Genomic DNA, 20,973 nt, shown 5'->3' with positions numbered 1-20,973 from the left:
GTCAATCTTGAGGACTAGGAAGAAGTAGTTGTGAATAAGAGGTTTTGAACTATATAACTCTGTCCTCAAGAGTTAGTTAGTCTTGGTGTGAGAGAGAGAGAGAGAGACTTTAGACACTGAGGGATTGGTGTTGTGCAGGGAGAGGTGAGACATATCATCATCATCTTGATCTTATTAAATGGCTGAAAGTGTTGGATGACCAACCTGGGCTAGACCAGTTCAGATTTGAAATGGAATTCATAAAATTTAGCAGGTGTGGAATATGTGATTGAATGCCAGCAGACAAATAGATCAGGTTGCAATGGAAATGAATAAAAAAGTGAGTGTATAGGTTGTTGAATCAGTTTAGTGTTGATGTGAGTTCAGGAGACTGATGGTCGTAGGATGATAACTGTTCCTGAACCTGGTGGTGTGGGACTTAGGGCTCCTGTACCGCCTGTGGTGAGTAGAGTTCTGTCCCGTAACATTGTTGTTCCAGTGGGTACAGGACAATACTGCACCTTGCAGACTCTGGAGGAATGATATGTGATGTGTTCTGTAGGAAGCAAAGCCTTGGTGATTCAGTGAGGGACATAGAGAATAGGGATGAAGAAGGTAATCGCTGACTTTAAGAAAAAGCCATTGACACTTTCTTTCTTTCACAGATTTTCATTGGCAAGCCACTATCATGGGGCCAGTAAGTATCGCCTCTTTGTACAGAGTCCCTTTCACTATCGCTGTCAATGTTACTACTGACATTTTCTGTATTCTTTTACTGCAGAGTGACAGCCCTTACCAAGGTGGCGTCTTCTTTCTGAATATTCACTTCCCTTCCGATTATCCTTTCAAACCACCCAAGGTAACAGCCAGAGCACGGGTTGTTCAGCAGTGTTGTCTTTGGTACTGCACTCTGCAGAGGGAGTTAAAGTCTCTTTCCTTGCCTTTCCACAGGTTTCGTTCACAACAAAGATTTATCATCCGAACATTAACAGTAATGGAAGCATTTGCCTCGACATCTTGCGCTCACAGTGGTCTCCAGCTTTAACACTATCAAAAGGTATGGGGAAACAACGGGGCACACTCTCAGCATTCCAGTTAAAGTAGAACTTGTTAGATTTGGTGGATCCAGGGGCTGTGATTTTAAGATCTTATCCTCCTGAACACAAATATTCCTTAATCTAGTCTGCTTGGCTAAATTTAGCCTTGGCCTCATTTGAGATAGGAAGGTTACTTAGGAGGGTTGGGTTGGGTTGATCTTTGAGTAGTTTAAAAGGTTGGTAGAGCCTCCTGGGCCTAAGAGCCTGTACTGTTTTGGTAATGTTCCATAGATACTCCGTTGTGATCCTAGAATATGGCCTGATCAGGTAGAACTTAGAACAGTACACTATGGGAACAGGCTGTTCTGCTCACAATGTTGTACCGAACCAATTAAATGAGTAATCAAATAGCCACCTAGACTAATCCCATGTGCCTCCACAATGTCCATATCTTTCCATTTCCCTCGCATCCCTGTGCCTACCTGAATGCCTCTTAAAAGTTCCTAATGTATTTGTCTCTACCACCACCCCAGGCAGTGCATTTTGGGCACCCTCCACTCTCTGTGTAAAAAAAACAAAAACTTGTCCCCACGTCTCCTTTGAACAACCCTTTTTACCTTAAGTGCATGCCCTTGTTCCAAGATGCTAGTTACTTGTGTACATCAGAAGTGTTTTTTTCTCCCTGTGCTCTCTGTGATCATATACTAATCCTGATGCTAGCTACTACATGTGCTCGAATTTGCACTAAGAATCCCATTTACGCTTTGCTCTGGCCTCAGGGACTACATTGGCAGCAGGAAATGCAATACCTATTGGTATTATAGATGCATGGATGGTTGTAGAGGCAGTTGTGTCAGGGACATTTAAGATACTCTGAGCTAGGCATATGGATGATAGAAAAATAAAGAGCTACGTGGAGGAAAGGGTTGGATTGATCTTGGGATAGGTTAAAAGGTCAGCACAACATTGTGGACCAAAGGGCTGAAAGCGTGCTGCACTATTAACCGCGTGATGCCCTCCTCCCCATCTCTGCAGAATTCTTCAATGTGTAATCTCAGTGCCCCAGTTCTAGCCTGATAGTCAAACAACAAATGGCAGACCATCCTTTGATCTCTGTTCAGAGCAGCAGACAAATCCATAGCCCATTACCTTATAGGGAAGAGTCAGAGAGTGAGTACAAGACAGTTGAATGATGAATCTGTGAAATCAAATATGCCATTTAATAATCTCTTCTTGCTTCTGATTTCCCTCAGTTCTTCTGTCAATCTGCTCACTGCTGTGTGACCCAAACCCTGATGACCCTTTGGTCCCAGAGATTGCGCATACCTACAAATCTGACAGGGAAAAGTAAGTATCAGTATGTAATCTACGTACCGACTACTAGTCTATTTGAAAGCTGACATTGGGTAAAAAAAATTATTTACAAGAATGAACCGTGCAATTCCTTTTCATTCTTACATTCACAGACAAGACATTAAGTAATGTTCTGTTATATTTCTTAAAACTATAGGACTGTGGTCCCCTGGGGTGGTACACTGCAACAATAATTGAGGGGTTTTCTCACCCAGCCTGTGCAGCAGCACTAGGTGTTTGTGTCCCTGGGAACAGACTGTACAGTTGGGAATCATGATTCTGGTTTTATTGGATTTACAGCAATATTACAGTTTGAAGAAATGGAGCACTTGTATGGACAGAGTTTGTGAATTAAAAGCAATAATTCTCCCCCTTCTTGCCTTCTCCCCACCTCCATTCCCTCTCCCCCTCCCTACCCCCTCTCCCTCCATCTTTATCCCTTCTCTCCCTCCCCCTCTTCTCCTCCCCTCCCACTACCTCTTCCCCCTCTTTCCCCTCTTCCCCTCCGCCATCTCCCCCTTTAACCCTCCCCTCCCACTTCTTCACTCTGCCCTCCCTTTTCCCCATTCCTCTCCCTCACACCTTGACCCCCTCTTGTCTCTCCTCACCCCTCTCATTCCAGGTACAACAAACTGGCCAGAGATTGGACAAACAAATATGCAATGTAGAAGTGACCGCCAAGAAACAGAAACTCCTTTACATAATCCGAATGCAAAAATAAAAGCTGGCTGCAGTTTTATGGAATCACCTGAGCCATTCCGAGTGAATGTTGTATTTGGTGAGGAGTTCTGTCGGAAAGCTGGGCCACCCTGCCCTTGGCCTGAGCAATCAGCCAGCCATGTATGGATGTGCATTTTGAAATATACATATTATATAAATGATATCGCCAGTTTCTGTGACAGCAGTCAGTTTGCTGGCACTCCAACATTTTACCCGTCACAGAGGTGAGGGAGGCAATAGCAACTTTGTAAGTGTTTTGTTTTGGAAGTGTGATGCTTGTTTTCCTTGATCTATTTATGCTGTCTGCACTTCATCTTGTAGAGTGAGTGTGTTTTTTATATATAGATTATATACTTGTGTCTGTATATACACATGTAGAACTCAGCCTCTCCTGAGCACAGTTTTAGTGAATATTGCGATTGGTGGTGTTGGGGACTCAGTTGCATCTGCTGAGTCTCACTGGAAGTGAGGGTTCCTTTGCAGATGTACTGACGCACAGCCCCTGGTCGGCCTCCCACCTACATACCCAAAAGAATTCCCTTGTAACTGGGTACGTTTGTCCTCTAATGCCAACACTTGGGTCCTTTCCCAAGCAGCCACCCTGTTGGATACTGTCCCATCCTTATCCTGTAGTGCATGTTTTATGCACTGGCCACCCCCCGTCATTGTTGCACTTCAGAGACCTCGTGGAGCTGGCCATGAATAGGTGCCAAAACTGGGACCTGGGATTCGTGTCATTTTACTTTTTAGCTTCTGCCAACTGCACTGTTTGTCAGGTCAAGAGGGGTATGCCTGATCGGTTTCCCTGCCGTCGCTCTCCCATCCCACCAAAAGACACTACTTCATGTGGTAAGGAGGTCCTGCCATGCCTTTGGGTCGGATGTGAGATTCACATCTAGCACTGTAGGCACTAGCTCACGTGTACGGTCTGAAGTTGTCCCTGGCCATTTTAGGAACGATGCCCTCACACTTCAATGGCAGACAGGGCTTTCAGTCCTTTAAGTTGGCTGCGACTGGTAACTGGATCTCCGATGGTTAGCAGATGCTGTTGTGTTTTTCATCTACTGGTGCCAATGACCAGGAACACGATCTGTGGCTGGTCTGTCACGGAGATTACTGTATCAGCCATATTGCAACCTGGCTGAGGCCTAACTCAGCAGAGGGTGGAGATCAGGTTCCAGTAACTTCCTTTCTGTTTTCTCCCTGATTTGAGTGGCCCATTGTGTAACTGACAGAAGCCTATGGCTGGAACTTCTGATTCACCTCTTGTGTTTAACCCTTTAGTGTCAAATGGAAGGGAATGATCCAGTAGGGACTGTGCTCAAGGCTCTAATGAAGTTTCATTGCCAACACACAAACTCATGCTGCCCGTAGGTGTGAGGTGGCTGGGCTCTAGCCCTGGGCAGTTTTAGTAATTCTTGCCTTGCTTCACTGGGTATCTTCTGCTTTGAATGTGGAAAATTCCCTCTTGTGGAGGATTTGAAGTGAGTTTGTAAATTAGGGAATCAGTATATCACCTTTTACCCACTCAGTCAGTTGTGTGAGCTGATGTCAGTTTCCTGCCAAGGTGTTAACTTGTCTGCAAACTCCAATGGATTCTTTTAAATTTAAGTAATGAAGAGCTATGATTGAACATGAAAAAATCAAATATACACTTTCTTTTTAGTTTAAATGATGGGATTTGTCAGTTTTCACTGAAATGATATAGCTTTGTGTTGGTACAACGTAGTGTTTTGTCTTTTTTAATGGTTTGTTGCAATATACAAATTCCTTTCCTAAACTGTGTGAATAAATTGGTGGCTGGTTTCTGCTCTAACTCGCTTGTTGTTCATGGTCTTTATTGAGATGAAGTGTTGACCCTCAGACCCAGGACACACATGACCATGCAGTTCTGTAGCAAGAACATGGAAAACTATTCACTGTCTTGTCTCTCCCCCACCCCCCAGAAAAAGGAACATTGACTTTCAGCCTCTTGCGAAGGGGGGCATTTGTGCTCAGGCATTTCAGCCCCCTTTAGACTAGGATCGTAGGAGGCTATTTGTCAGGAGCATTAGATAGATCACATTTAATCAGCAACTCAGAACCACCTGTTTTGTTAGAGTAAAATATACTCTGCATGAAGCTAATTTATCAACTTTTCCTGAACTTCAGTTGAGCGTTCAATCAGTGTTTTCAGGAGTGCGGTTCCATTTTTTTCCATCTGAATTCCTGCCATCAACTGTGATTAGCAGGGCTGAATTTTGAAGGTATGTGTTTTGTTGTCTGACTCCCTTCTGTTGGAACTTTCTGTACTGTATCTGCCTTTTTATCTCAGTCACCTTAAACAATTAGATCACTAAATTGGAGAAAGGCCAATTTTGATGGTACCAGAAATGATGTGGCAAGTGTGGATTGGGACAGGCTGTTTTCTGGCAGAGGTGTTCTTGGTAAGTAGGAGGCCTTCAAAAGTGAAATTTTGAGAGTACAAAGCTTGTATATGCCTGTCAGAATAAAAGGTAAAGATAACAAGCGTAGGGAAACTTGGTTACCAAGAGAGATTCAGGCCCTGATTAAGAGAAAATAGGAGGTGCATAGCAGGTAGGAACAAATGAGGTGCTTATGGAATATAGGAAAAGCTGCAAGAGAACACTTAAGAAAGAAATCAGGAGGGCTAAAAGAAGACATGAAGTTGCTCTAGCAGACAAGGTGAAGGAGACTGTGAAGGGATTATTCAGCGGTTTGACCGGAGCATGACTATGCAAGCGTGTGGAGGTTGGCCAGTGAGAACAGCGGGAAGGGTTTAAAAGGAAGACAGCTTTACAGAGCGGGTGCCGGAAGAGTGAGTGGCGGAGTAGTGGGAGACAGAGTAGGAAGGCTTTGGCTGAACAGGGCTTAGGCAATAATGGATCGAGGCGACGTGGGTTATCTGTGTAGAATACAGGCAGAAAGCATGTGTGAGGCTGATTTTCTGTGCTCGGTGTCAGATGTGGGAGGTCCTGGAGCCTCCCAGCCTCCCGGATGGCCGCATCTGCCCCAGGTGCGTCGAGCTGCAGCTCCTTAGGGACCATGTTAGGGAACTGGAGATGCAGCTCAATTACCTTCATCTAGTTGGGGAGAGTGAGGAGGTGATGGAGAAGAGCTATAGGCAGGTAATCACTCCGGGGCCTGGGGAGACAGTTAAGTGGGTAACAGTCAGGAGAGGGAAGGGCAAGAAGCAGATGCTAGAGAGTACCCCTGTGGTTGTCCCCCTTAACAAAAAGGACTCCTGTTTGAGTACTGTTGGGGGAAACACCCTACCTGGGGGAAGCAACTGTGGCCGTGCATGAGGCACAGTGTCTGGTTCAGAAGGTAAGGGAAAGGAAGAGGATAGGGGACTCAATGGGAGAGCATTTTGAAGATAGTGATCACAATTCTATCTCTTTTACCATAGCAGTGCAGAGGGATAGGAACAGACAAGTTAGGGAAATGTTTAACTGGGGTAAGGGGAAATATGAAGCAATCAGACAGGAACTTGGAAGGATGGTAGGGTACAGGAACCGTGGTGTACAAAGGCTGTTGTAAATCTAGAAGAAGAGCTTACGAAAGGTTCAAAGAACTAGGTAATGATAGAGATCTAGTAGATTATAAGGCTAGCAGGAAGGAGCTTAAGAATGAAATTAAGAATGAGATAATAGGACCAACCAAGTGTAACAGTGGAAAAGTGTGCGTGGAACTGGAGGAAATGGCGGAATGAATACTTCACTTCAGTATTCACTAAAGAAAAGGATCTTGGCGATTGTAGGGATGACTTGCAGTGGACTGAAAAGCTTGAGCAAGTCGATATTAAGGAAAGGGATGTGCTGGAGGTTTGGGTAAGTATCTAGTTGGATAAATCACCGGGACTGGATGGGATGTCCCCAGGCTACTGTGGAAAGTGAGGGAGCCTCTGGCAATGATCTTTGCATCATCAATGAGGGCAGGAGAGGTTCCAGTGGATTGGAGGGTTGTGGATGTTGTTCCCTTATTCAAGATTAGGGATAGCCCAGGAAATTATAGACCAGTGAGTCTTACTTCAGTGGTTGGTAAGTTGATGGAGAAGATCCTGAGAGGCAGGATTTATGAACATTTGGAGAGGCATAATATGATTAGGAATAGTCAACGTGGCTTTGTCAAAGGCAGGTCGAGCTTTACAAGCCTGATTGAATTTTTTGAAGATGTTACTAAACACATTGATGAGGTTAGAGTCGTAGATGTAGTGTATATGGATTTTAGCAAGGCATTTGATAAGGTAACCCATGCAAGGCTTAGAACCATAGAACATTACAGTACAGAAACAGGCCTTTTGGCCCTTCTTGGCTGTGCTGAACCATTTTTCTGCCTAGTCCCACTGACCTGCACCTGACCCATATCCCTCCATACACCTCTCATCCATGTACCATGTACAAGTTTTTCTTAAATGTTAAAAGTGACCCCGCATTCACCACTTCATCTGGAAGCTCATTCCACACTTCCACCACTCTGTGTGAAGAAGACCCCCCCCCAATGTTCCCTTTAAACTTTTCCACCTTCACCCTTACCCATGTCCTCTGTTTTTTTTCTCCCCTAGCCTCAGTGGAAAAAGCCTGCTTACATTCACTCTATCAATACCAATCATAATTTTATATCCCTCTATCAAATCTCCCCTCATTCTCCTACACTCCGGGGAATAAAGTCCTAACCTATTCAACCTTTCTCTGTAACTCAGTTTCTCAAGTCCTAGCAACATCCTTGTAAACCATCTCTGCAATCTTTCAACCTTATTAATATCCTTCCTGTAATTAGGTGTCCAAAACTGTACACAATACTCCAAATTCAGCCTCACCAATGCCTGATACAACCCTACCATTACATTCCAACTCTTATACTCAGTACTTTGATTTATAAAGGCCAATGTACTAAAAGCTCTCTTTACGACCCTATCTACCTGTGACGCCACTTTTAGGGAATTATGTATCTGTATTCCTAGATCCCTCTGTTCTACTGCACTCCTCAGTGTCCTACCACTTACCTTGTATATTCTACCTTGGTTTGTCCTTCCAAAGTGCAGTACCTCACACTTGTCTGCATTAAACTCCATCTGCCATTTTTCTAGCTGATCCAAATCCCTCTGCAAGCTTTGAAAACTTCCTCACTGTCCACTACACCTCCAATCTTTGTATCGTCAGCAAATTTGCTGATCCAATTTTGCTTATTGAGAAAGTAAGGGAGCATGGGGTCCAAGGGGGCATTTGCTGCATAAGGCAAAGAGTGTTTGTATGCGGGTCATATTCTGCATGGAGGCTGATGACCAGTGGTGTGCCTCAGGGATCTGTTCTGGGACCCCCTACCCTTTGTGATTTTTTTAAAATGACCTGGATGAGGAAGTGGAGGGATGGGTTAGTAAATTTGCTGATGACAGAAAGGTTGGGGGTGTTGTGGATAGCATTGAGAGCTGTCAGAGGTTACAGCGGGACACTGATAGGATGTAAAACTGGGCTGAGAAGTGGTAGATGGAGTTCAACCCAGATTAGAGTGAGGTGGTTCATTGTGATAGGTCAAATATGATGGCAGAATATAATATTAATGGCAACACTCTTGGCAGTGTGGAGAATCAGGGATCTTGGGGCACAAGTCCATAGGATACTCAAAACAGCTGCGCAGGTTGATTCTGTGGTTAAGAAGGCAGACAGTGGATTGGTCTTCATCAATCGTGGGATTGAGTTTAAGAGCCAAGAGGTAATATTGCAGCTATATAGGACCCTGGTCAGACCCCACATGGAGTATACTGTGCTCAATTTTGGTCGCCTCACTACAGAAAGGACGTGGAAACCATAGAAAGGGTGCAAGAGGAGATTTACAACGATGTTGCCTGGATTGAGGTGCATGCCTTATCAGAATAGGTTGAGTGAACTTGGCCTTTTTTTCTTGGAGCGACGGAGGATGAGAGATGACTGAGAGGCATTGATCGTGTGGATAGTCAAGAGGCTTTTTCCCAGGGCTGAAATGGCTAACGCAAGAGGGCATAGTTTTAAAGTGCTTGGAGATGAGGGGTAGAGAGGAGCTGTCAGGGGTAATTTTTTTACGCCGAGCGGTGAGTGCGTGGAATGGGCTGCCAGCAGCGGAAAAAATGTTAAGAGACTCCTGGATGGCTACATGGAGCTTAGAAAAAGCTGTGGGTAAGCCTAGGTAGTTCTAAGATAAGGACAGGTTCCGCATAGCTTTGTGGGCCAAAGGGCCTGTATTGAGCTGTAGGTTTTCTCTGCTTCTATATGTTAGGAGCAAAAGGGTTGCAAGGGACAAAATTGGTCCTCTGGAAGATCAAAATGGTAATCCAAATAGATAGGGGAGATCTTAAATCAATGTTTTGCATTCGTATTTTCTCAGGAGATGGACACAGAGTTGATAGAAGTGAGGGAAAACAGCAACAGCTTCAAGGACCTTATACAGATTACAGAGGAGGAGGTGTTTGCTATCCTGAGGCAAAACAGGGTGGACAAATCCCCAGGACCTGACAAGATGTTTCCTCGGGCCTTATGGAAGACAAGTGCAGAAATTGCCAGGCTCTAGTAGAGACATTGAGATATCAGAGGATTAGAGGATAGCCAATGTTATTCCACTGTTTAAAAAAGGTTCTAAACATAAACCTGGAAATTATAGTCTGGTGAGCCTGACATTGGTTGCGGGAAAGTTATTGGAAGACATTCTGAGGGACCAGATATACAAGTATTTGGATAGACATGGACTGATTTGGGATAGTCAAGATGGCCTTATGTGTGGTAGTATATCTAACCTATCATAGAGTTTTTTTGAGGAAGTTACCAGGAAATCGGATGAAGGCAAGGCATTGGATGTCGTCTACATGGACTTTAGTAAGGCATTTGACAAGGTCCCACAAGGGAGGCTAGACAAGAAAGTTCAGTTGCATGACATTCAGGATGAGGTAGTAATTGGATTAGACATTGGTTTTGCGGGACAAGCCAGAGAGTGGTAGTAGATGATTGCCTCACTGACTGGAGGCCTGTGACTAGTGGAGTGCCGCAGGGGTTGGTGCTGGTTCCATTGTTGTTTGTCATCTATATCAATGATCTGGATGATAATGTGGTTAATTGGATCAGTAAATTTGAGGATGATACCAAGAGTTGGAATGTAGTGGACATTGAGGAAGGCTATCATGGCTTGCAGTGGGATCTGAATTAGCTGGAAAAAATGGCAGATGAAAGTAATGCAGACAAGTTCGAGGTTTTACACTTTGGTGAGACCAATCTGGGTAGGTCTTACACCATGAGTAAGAGTGTGGTAGAAGAAAGGGATCTGGGAACACGGCCATAATTCATTGAAAGTGGGGTCACAGGTAGAAAGGGTCATACAAAAAGGTTGTGGCACATTTGACCTTCGTAGTTCAATATATTGAGTACAGGAGATGGGATGTTATGTTAAAGTTGTATAAGATGTTGATGAGGCCTAATTTGGAGTATTATGTGCAGTTTTGGTCACCTACCTACAGGAAAGTTGTAAACAAGTTTGAAAGAGTACAGAGAAAATTTAAAAGGATGTTTCCAGGTCTGGAGGACCTGAGTTATATGGAAAGATTGAACAGGTTAGGACTGTATTCTTTAGAAAGTAGAGGATTGAGAGGAGATTTGATAGTGGTATACAAAATTATGAGGGGTATAGAAAGGGTAAATGCAAGCAGGTTTTATCCATTGAGGTTGGGTGGGACTACAACCAGAGGTCATGGGTTAAGGGTGAAAAGTGAAAAGTTTAAGGGGAACATGAGGGGAAATCTCTCCACTCAGAGAGTCATGAGTATGTGGTATGAGCTGCCAGCGCAAGAGGTGCATGTGAGCTTGATGTCAACGTTTAAGAGAAGTTTGGATAGGTACATGAATGGTAGGAGTATGGAGGGCTATGTGTCCAGATGCAGGTCAATGGGAATAGGAGTTTAAATTGTTTTGGCATAGACTAGATGGGTTGATGGGTTGTTTCTGTGCTGTACTTCTCTAACTCCTGAATCTGCTGTTCGCCATATGTAAGGTTGATGCTTTAGCTGGTGGTGGAACAGCACGCTTAATGTATTTTTAAAAGAATTATTTTAGACGTACAGTGTGGTAACAGGCTCTCCAGCCCAACGAGCCCACACCACCCAATTACAGCCATGAGACCAATTAGCCTAGTAACCCTCATGACTTTGGAACATGGAAGGAAACTGGAGCACGCGGAGGAAACCCATGCGGTCATGAGGAGAACCTCATGACCTTACAGACAGCAGCTGAATTGAACCCAGGTGGTTGGTGCTGCCAGAGCTTTACACTGACCACTGTGCCACCTTGCTGCCTTGTATTGAGAGAAAGAGAGAGCAAGATACAGAAACAGGCCCATTGATCCAACAAGGTAACACAGCCCATCAACTATCTATTCACCCTAATCCCAATTTCTCTTCGCACATTCCCAACTTCCCTCAGGTTTTACCACTCGCCTACACACTAAGGGCGATTTACAGTTCTCAGTTAACCCGACCCTCACATCTTTGTGATGTGGGAGAGAACTGGACACTGGCAGAATCAGGTTTATTATCACTGACGTGTCAATAAATCTAGTTTTGTGGCAGCAGTACAGTGCAAGCCATTAAAAAGTTTCTATGAAGACGCAATAAGAAACATTTTAAAAATAATTAGTGCAAAAAGTGAGCAAGATAGTGAGGTAATGTTCGTGAACTGTTCAGAAATTTGATGGCAGAGGGAAAGAACATAAGAAAAAGGAGCAGGAGTAGGCCATCTAGTCTGTCAAGCCTGCTCTGCCATTCAATAAGATCATGACTGAGCAACCCAACAAAATGCTGGAGGAACTCAGCAGGCCCAGGCAGCACGTAGGAAAAGAGTACAGTCAATCTTTCAGGCTGAAACCCTTCGGATTTCCAGCATTTGCAGATTTTCTCTTGTTTGTGATAACATCAGGGCTGATCTGACCGTGGACTCATCTTCACCTTCCAGCCTTTCCCCCATAACCCTTAATTACTCTACAATGCAAAAATCTATCCAACCTTGCCTTAAATTTAGTTACTGTAGTTAATGAGGTAGCCTCCACTCCACATTGGGCAGAGAATTCCACAGATTCAGGAAAAGCAGTTCCTCCTCATCTCTGTCCTAAATTTACTACTCCTATCCTTGAGGCTGTGTCCCCGAGTTCTAGACTTCCGGCTCCTGTAACTCCTTCCTGATGGCAGTAATGAGAAGAAGGCACATGGCCTGAGTGCTGAGAGGGTCTTCAGGCTGGATGCTGCCTTTTTGAGGTATTGCCAGGGAGTCTAGTCCCCGTGATGGAGCTGGCTGAGTTTACAACCTGCTGCAAATTTCCGACCCTGTGCATTGGTGACACCATAGCAGACAGTGATGCAACCAGTCAGAATACTCTCCAGGACGCACAAGGAGAACGTACAAACTCCATGCACACACAGAGCAACAGAGGTCTGGATTGGTTGTGGGCCGATCGATGGGCGCTGTGAGGCAGTGGCTTTCTACCAGCCGTGTCAAAGTGCTGCCCCACTGTGGATCTCTGTTTACTGCCCGCAGCTGGTGCAGTAGGTTCTTCTCTACACTGCCCTCTCTAGCAAGCGTTGTGTCTCCCTACACACTAATCTTCTTCTCTGATTTTCGTTACTGCCTGGTCTATATTGGTCACCAGTTTAGACCACGAGATGGTTATCCTGACTGAATCTGTCAGTGCAGAATTGCACATCTGCGGCAATTCTGCACTGTCAGAAGTGATTACACTTCTGGGCAATCCCCACATTGAGAGGGGTAGTCATGTTGAAGGAGCAGTACCAAGAATTGGCTTATACTTATCCTCTGAGCATCACTGAAACAGATCCCTTTGTGCTTTGCTTCCAGGCTTTTAGAGCACCACAGTACAGTACAGGAACTTCAGCCCATTGTGTTGTGCCGACCTCTTAACCTACTCCAAGATCAATCTAAACCCTTCCCTCTCACATAGCCCTCCATTACAGCATGGCTATCTTGATAAGAATGGGTGGATTTGGGGACGACGGAGTTAGTCCCATGTGATGTGTCGTTTCTCAATGTTAGGTGAACAGGAGTAATGTCCATTCGCCAAATGACTCAACACCTTCCCAACTTTTTCTGAGCCGCCCACGACCCTCGTTATTATTTTTACTTTCCATTATTTATTTTTGTAATGCATTGTGATTTTATTTCGCTGTAGCAAAACAAATAGAAGTCAGTGATAATAAATATGCCTCGGGCATCTGTGATTGATTCGGGTATTGGTAATGGCCTCTGGCCGCTGGGTGAGCCTGCGGCGCTGTCGGCAGAGCCCAGCCGCTGGGTGAGCCTGCAGCGCTGTAGGGGGAGTCCGGCTGCTGGATGAGTGTGCGGCGCTGTCGGCAGAGCCCAGCCGCTGGGTGAGCCTGCAGCGCTGTCGGGGGAGACCGGCTGCTGGATGAGTGTGCGGCGCTGTCGGCAGAGCCCAGCCGCTGGGTGAGCCTGCAGCGCTGTCGGGGGAGACCGGCTGCTGGATGAGTGTGCGGCGCTGTCGGGGGAGACTAAGCGACGTCTGTATTTGCGGAGATCGCTCTGCGGCGGCGGCGGCGGCGGCGTTTGCTCAATCCGAAGCTCGATCCACAGCGGCTCCAGCGCCTGGAGAGCCGGCCTGTCCCGGCCCGATGTGTTGCCGGGGCAGCGAGCGGGACCTGCAGAGTTCGGCTCGGCGGATGGGCGCCTCGCTGCTGCTGCAGCTGTCGGCCCACGAGCGGGAGCTCGACCTTGTCTTCCTGGACCACAGCTACGCCAAGCCGTGGAGCGCGCACCCCGAGGCCAGCGACGCGCGGCCGGCCCGCCTGCTCTTCGTCACCCCGCGCAGGCAGCAGGAGCACAGCAGGTGAGAGGCCGGGGCACCGACCCCTGTCCCCCACGCACAGCCCGCGGGACTCCTCCGAACTCCCCTCCCTGCATTCACCGTATCCACTTAGCTCTCCGTCCCGCCCTGTCCCGTCTCTCCACCCATTTACCCCCCTTCCGTCCCCACACTCACTCACACCCCTCTCCCCGCCTCTTACCCCTCCGTCCCGCTCTGTCCCTTCTCCCCTCCCACTTACCCCTCTCTCCCTCCGTCCCGCCCTGTCCCTTCTCCCCTCCCACTTACCCCTCTCTCCCTCCATCCCGTCTCCCCACCTACTTACCCCTCCGTCCCACCCTGTCCCCTCCCCACCCATTTACCCCTCCCTCCGTCCAGTCTCCCCGCCCACTTACCCCTTCCCCGTCCCATCTCCCCACCTACTTACCCCTCTGTCCTGCCCTGTCCCATTTCTCCACCCATTTACCCCTCACTCCGTCCTGTCTCCCCACTCATTTACCCCTCTCTCCCTCTCTCCGTCCCGTCCTGTCTCCCCACACGCTACCTCTCCATCCTGTCCCATCTCCCTACTCACTCTACCCCCCTCCGCCGACTCCCCATCCACTTACTTCTCCCCCCCCCCCCGTCCTCTCCCTACCCACACCCCTCCCTCCATCCTGACTCCCCACCCACTTACTCCTCCTACCCTCTGTAACGTCTCCCCACCCACTTACCCCTCCCCTCTCTCTCTCCCTCGTCTCTCCTCCCTCCCTCCCTCCCACATCTCCCCTTCTGCCCTCCCTCCCTCCCTCCCACGTCTCCCTTCTCTCCCACGTCTCCCTTCTCTCCCACGTCTCCCTTCTCTCCCACGTCTCCCCTTCTGCCCTCCCTCCCTCTCCCCTCCCTCCCCCTCTCCCTCCTCCTCTCCCTCCTCCTCTCCCACCCCCTCTCCCACCCCCTCTCCCACCCTCTCCCCCTCTCCCTCCCTCTCCCCCTCTCCCTCCCCTGGTCTCCCCACTCATCCCTCCCTTCCCACTGACACCAAACTCTCACCTTTCTTTCGCCGACCCAAACCGTAATTCCTGCTCCTTCTCCTCCTGTCTCTGCCCCCCCCCCCACAATCTTCCTTGTCACCAGGACCAATCCGCCCTCCCTCTGCCTGACACTCTCCCCAGCCTCTGCACCCTTCAGCTCCACTTTCTGCCACCTTCTCCCCAGCCCACTCTGACCCTCACCCCTCATCCCTTGCATTGTGCAAACAGGAGAAAACCTGCAGTTGCTGGGAATCCAAGCAATGCAGACAAAATGCTGGAGAGACTCTGCATTTTATGTGTGTTGCCCCCATCGTGAATGTATGTTTTTAGACATTGCAGTGTTCACATCTTTACCCTTCAGAACTATTTTAATTATCTGGTTTCTTGTTTTCTCCTTTGGGGCCATCAGAGGGAACATCAGAAGCATTTTCCCAATCAATAGCTGCAGCAGATTATAGATAGTACATCTGAACTATTCCCTGCTTTGGAAAATATTTGGAAAAATTATATGCTAAAAGCATCTTATCTAACTTGCTCGATGCATTATCACACAAATTTTTAGAGTTGTCAAATATCCTTCAACTACATTCACTTTATTTAATCACGCCTTAATTTTATCATTGTAAAAAACAGATGCCACCATTTTCGTGATAGTCGATGACAAACAAAGTCTGTTGTTACCCAATTTCATCCTTGAGTCCCGGAGTCGTAGAGCACCGAGACTGTCCCTTTGGTCCACTAGACCTGTGCTGAGTGTCGAGCAGTCACTTTAACACTGATCCAACCCCAACACATTTTACCTCCCTGTATTCCTCATTCCAAATTCTGCTGCTCACCCCCACACTTGGGGCAAGTTAGAGTCATCAGCCAAGCTGCCTGTCTTTGGGGTGTGGAAAGAGACTGGACAACCCAGAGGAATCCCACACAGTCGTAGGGAGAGCATGCAAATGGGGACCAGGCCACCTCAGTTCCATTGGTGTTTGTTGTCACATGTGTAAGTGTACAGTGCTCCCAGTGCCAGGATTTCTACATCATTTGTTGGCCCTCAGTTGGAACTGGAATTGGTTCATTATTGTCACGTGTAAAGTGATAGTGAGATGCTCATCTTGTCAACTGTTCATACAGATCAATGTTTACTGCGACGCGATTACAACTCGAAGCTTTGGAGTTTGTTTAATCCCGGTGTCTCTGTGCGTCCTCCCCATGGATTGTGTGGGTTTCCTCTGGTGCTTCGGTTTCCTCATGAGGTCCAAAGACGTACCGGGTGGGTTAATTGGTCATTGTAAATCATCCTTCGATTAGGTTAGGGTTAAATTGGGGTTGCTGGGTGGAACTCTGAATAAAAAATGAAAAATCATTGCGCTATAGCGGTGCAAAATAAAGTGCAATGCAGCTAAATGGTAAAGATCACAGTGATGTAGATTGTGGGGTCAAAATTCCATAAGATATCGGAGCAGAATTAGGCCTTTTGACCCATCACACTGATCCTATTTTCCCCTCAGCCTTAATCTCCTGCCTTCTCCCATATTCCTTCATGTCCTGACCAATCAAGAATTCATCAACCTCTGCCTTAAATATACATAAAGACGTGGCCTTCACAGCTGCCTGGGACAACAAATTCCACACATTCGCCACTCTCTGGCTGAAGAAGTTCCTCTTCATCTCCGTTCTAAAAGGACACCCCTTTAGTCTGAGGCGGTGCCCTCTAGTCTTGGACTCTCTTACCATAGGAAACATCCTCTCCACATCCTCTCTATCAAGGCCTTTCACCAATCAATAGATTTCAATGAAATCACCCCTCATTATTCTGAATTCTAGTGAATACAGGCCCAAAGCCACCAAACGCTCTTCATATGACAAGCCATTCAAACTTGGAATCATTTTCATGATAACTCCATTTTATCATACCAGGGAACCATTCAGTAGTCTCATAACAGATGGGTAGAGGCTGACCTACTCTACTTTGTTTTGCACTGTGTGGTGGGTGCCTGGAATGCACTGGAATGGTGGTGGAGGTACTTGTGACTGAATCACTTAAGAGGCTGTTAGATAGGTACATGAATATGATGTGAAGGCTGGAGGGATATGGACATTGCTTAGGCAGAAGGGATTCAAGGAAGTGGGAGGGGTGTAGTTCTGGCTTCTGCCCCCTACCTTTCTAGTCCTGATGATGGGTCTCAGCCCAAATGTTGACTGTTTTACCCCCCCCCCCCCCCCCCATTGATGCTACCTGAACAGTTGAGTTCTCTCAGAAGAATGGGTAAGTGAAGTGAGATGAGGAGGCTTGGATAGAGATTTCTCAAGGCAGGCTCGGGCTGCTGTCGGCTGTAAGTTCGAAGGTGAAGGTCCCATCTCAAGAGATTACCACTTCCAGCATTTACATCAGGGTGTAGACCTATTGAACGTTGATAGGTCTTGATAGAGTGGATGTGGAGAAAATGTTTCCTATAGTGGGGGAGTCTAGGACCAGAATAGAAGGATGTCCCTTTAGAGCAGTTATGAGGAGAAATTTCGTTATCCAGAGGGTAGTGAATTTGTTGGCGCATACGTCTGTGAAGGACAAGTCAATGAAAACATATAAAGGGGAGGTTGATAGATCCTTGATTAGTAAGGGTGTCAAAATTTACAGGGCAAAGGCAAGAGAATGAAATTGAGAGGGATAATAAATCAGCCATGATGGAGCAGATTCAACGGGCCAAGTGACCCAGTTCTACTCCTGTGTCTTGTGTCTACATTGAAGCTCTGGAACACACTCATGGTTTCTTGTGTTTTTCAGTGACTGTGAGGTGTCTGTCGATGTGGAGACGGTGGTTCCAACACCAACCCCTCTTTATGACAACCAGAAGGCTCGGAGTGTGATGAACGAGTGTGAGCGGCACGTTATCTTCGCGAGGTCGGATACGGATGCCCCTTTGCCGCCTGATGACTGGGAGGACCACATGAACAGGTGAGAACCTTGCACGGCAGTAATCACTGGGCACGGTGTTACTGAACACTACCACAGATTTACTTTGGTTTTAATCGATTCGATGCTGTCCAGAACTGGATAATACCGACACCTACAGTGTCTATAAAAAGTATTCACCCCCCTCCTGGAAGTTTTCAAGTTTTATTGTTTTACAACATTGAATCACAATGGATTTAATTTGGCTTTTTTGACACCGATCAACAGAAAAAGACTCTTCTGAGTCAGTGAAAACAGCTCTCTGCAAGGCGATCTAAATGCATTACAAATATAAAACAAAAAATAATTGATTGCATAAGTATTCTTCTCATATGACACACAAAATCATCACTGCTGCAGCCAGTTGGTTTTTAGAAGTCACATAATTAGTTAAATGGAGATCAAGGTGTATTGTAGTAAACATACACCTGTAACTGGAAGGTCCAATTGCTGGTGAGTCAGTATCCCGGCAAAAACTACACCGTGAAGACAAAAGAACGCTCCAAGTAATTCCACTAAAAGGTTATTGAAAAGCACAAGTCAGGAGATGGATACAAGAAAATTTCCAAGTCACTGAATATCCCTTAGAATACAGTTAAGTCAATCATCAAGAAATGGAAAGAATATGGCACAGCTGCAAATCTACCTAGAGCAGGCTGTTCTCAAAAACTGAGTGACTGTGCAAGAAGGGGACGAATGAGGGAGGCCACCAAGAGACCTGTGGCAGCTCTGGAGGAGTTACGAGCTTCAGTGGTTGAGATGGGAGAGACTGAGCATACATCTGTTGCCCGGGTGCTTCACCTGTCACAGCTTTGTGGGAGAGTGGCAAAGAGAAAGCCACTGTTGAAAAACACCTCAGAAATCTCAACTAGAGTTTGCCAGAAGGCATATGGGAGACTCTGAAGTCAGCTGGAAGAAGGTTCTGTGGTCTGATGAAACCAAAATTGAGCTTTTTGGCCATTAGACTAAAAGCTATGATTGGCAAAAACACGCCATCCATACAGTGAAGCACGGTGGCGGCTGCATCATGCTGTGGGGATGCTTCACTGTAGAAGGCCCTGGAAGGCTTGTTAATGTGGAAGGTAAAATGAATGCAGTGAAAACACAGGGAAATCCTGATGCAGTCTGCAAGAGAACTGTGACTTGGGAGAAGATCTGTTTTCCAGCAAGACCCCAAGCATAAAGCCAAGACTATGGCTTAAAAACAACAAAGTTAATGTCCTGGAGCAGCCAAGTCAGAGTCCAGACCTCAGTCCATTTGAGAATTTGTGGGTGGACTTGAGAAGGGTTCACTCATGATCCCCATGCAACCTGACAGAGCTTGAGCAGTTTTATAAAGCAGTATGGGGAAAAATTGCAGTGTCCAGGTGTGCAAAGCTGATAGAGACCGATCCACACAGACTCAAGGCGGTAATTGCTGCCAAAGGTGCATCTACTAAATACTGACTTGAAGAGGGTGGGTAATAGTGCAATCAATTATTTTGTGTAATATATTTGTAATTAATTTAGACCAATTTGTAGAAATTTGTTTTCACTTAGACACCAAAGTGTCTTTTCTTTTGATCAGTGTCAAAAGAGATAAATAGTTGTAAAACGTGAAAACATCTGGGGGGAGGTGTTAATACTTTTTATAGGAACTGTGCCTGGAAAGTTTCTAGTATGTTAGTCAGGCAGTTACTTGCAAAATATGACAGGGTTTTAAGCTGGAAGAGGGTTCAAGGAGCTTCAGGAACATTGTGAGCATTCGGCTTTTGTGAGTATAAAGAACCAGAATTGAGTGCCTTAGAGTTATTGCATGAACTTCAAGTGGGAGACAAGAAGCTGCTTGTAAAAGTAGATGCAAAGACCAAAGCCCAGCTGGATGAATAAAAACCCAAAAAGAAAGGAGTTAATAGAGATACAAAAACAGAGGATTCGTCAGATGATGATGTAGATGAGGAAACCAAGAGGCCAGATCAGATTGTAAAGGGAGCAATAGAAGGATTAATAAGAGAATACGCTAGTGAACTAAGGGCACCTTCCCAAGATCAAGATTCACATCCAAGAATGATGACATTATCACTCTGGAAATGGAAGAATAAACCAGACCTCATTTTAGAAGAAATTAGCAAATTCAGACGTACTCACAAGAAAGTAGAAGAAAAAGTAAAATGAGAAGAAGAAAGATGAAGTTGAAAAGGAGAGAAGCCAGGATTGAAGTAGTTCCAGAGAGAAAGCGAAGAAAAGGTGTCTCGAGCTGTCAAAATTACTTCCTGCAGTCTGAGTCAACTCCTACAACCACCATGGAGGCGGCACTAGAACCTAAGATTATTTTCACAGCTACGTGTTACCTGCCAAGCAGAGTGATCCCCCTTGTCAGGAAAGAGGTTATCCCACAAGAGTAAGAAAGCCTCCATGGCAATAAATCTTTAGGTCTGAGTGGGGCAATTTAAAATTTACTGTGGTATGGATGTCTATATAGTAGTTGTATTATATAGCATACTGTATATATAGTATATGGATATAAGTTGAGTTGTGTTCTATATTGAATTGGAGCTTGTATCTAAACAGGGAGCAGTGTTTGTTTAATATATCAGTAATGTTAAAATATTTGATTAGGCATCCTTTGTTGTTTAAACCATTATGGCTATACGTATAAAGTACATGAAAGGCACTAGTCATCACGCCACTGTTATACGCACGCACCTCGCTTGAATTAAAAATGAACTAAGTGCATGAGTTATCTTCTAGCTCTGTCTTTTAATTAGTTTAATGTTTTGTAGTTACAAAAGGTAACAAAACAGTGGTTTTTTCACTGATAGCGAGAAATAAACAATAAGCCAATTCAGAACTGATTTGTGGTTTCAAGCTTTTAGGCTTGGAGATGGCAACAGTGTCCGGGATTGAAAGTGAAATCATTTCACTGCTTTAACAATGAAGAATTTGAGTGTATTGACAATCATCTTGAATGTTACACTGAAAATGAAGATTTGAAAGATACAATCACCGATAGCATTGTATAAAGGGAGTCCATTATCTGCACTAATTTTGTTCATTTACTTTCAAATCAAAAGAACACAGCATCGTTAGTTGAATTAATTCC

The 20,973-nt window shown here is 45.7% G+C and overlaps 2 protein-coding genes across 4 annotated transcripts in view; both read left to right on the top strand.

Annotated features, from left to right (window-relative positions):
- LOC132393081 (ubiquitin-conjugating enzyme E2 D4-like) overlaps positions 1-4,905 on the top strand; it is a 28,866-nt gene extending 23,961 nt beyond the window's left edge. For both annotated transcript variants that reach the window (XM_059967862.1, XM_059967870.1), the window contains exons 3-7: positions 645-676; positions 761-838; positions 931-1,036; positions 2,270-2,363; positions 2,992-4,905. In XM_059967862.1, the coding sequence (XP_059823845.1) occupies positions 645-676; positions 761-838; positions 931-1,036; positions 2,270-2,363; positions 2,992-3,037 (356 nt within the window). In that variant the 3' untranslated portion in view covers positions 3,038-4,905. The remainder of the gene's footprint in view (positions 1-644; positions 677-760; positions 839-930; positions 1,037-2,269; positions 2,364-2,991) is intronic.
- An 8,695-nt stretch (positions 4,906-13,600) lies between these two features.
- kansl3 (KAT8 regulatory NSL complex subunit 3) overlaps positions 13,601-20,973 on the top strand; it is a 58,188-nt gene continuing 50,815 nt past the window's right edge. Inside the window, exons 1-2 of one of the 2 annotated variants that reach the window (XM_059967800.1) lie at positions 13,601-13,958; positions 17,724-17,894. In XM_059967800.1, the coding sequence (XP_059823783.1) occupies positions 13,744-13,958; positions 17,724-17,894 (386 nt within the window). In that variant the 5' untranslated portion in view covers positions 13,601-13,743. The remainder of the gene's footprint in view (positions 13,959-17,723; positions 17,895-20,973) is intronic. The other variant, XM_059967792.1, reaches the window with a different exon arrangement.

Source organism: Hypanus sabinus, chromosome 1, assembly GCF_030144855.1.
Source record: "Hypanus sabinus isolate sHypSab1 chromosome 1, sHypSab1.hap1, whole genome shotgun sequence".
Classification (NCBI taxonomy): Eukaryota; Metazoa; Chordata; class Chondrichthyes; order Myliobatiformes; family Dasyatidae; genus Hypanus; species Hypanus sabinus.
This window is presented reverse-complemented; position numbering and strand designations above follow the sequence as displayed.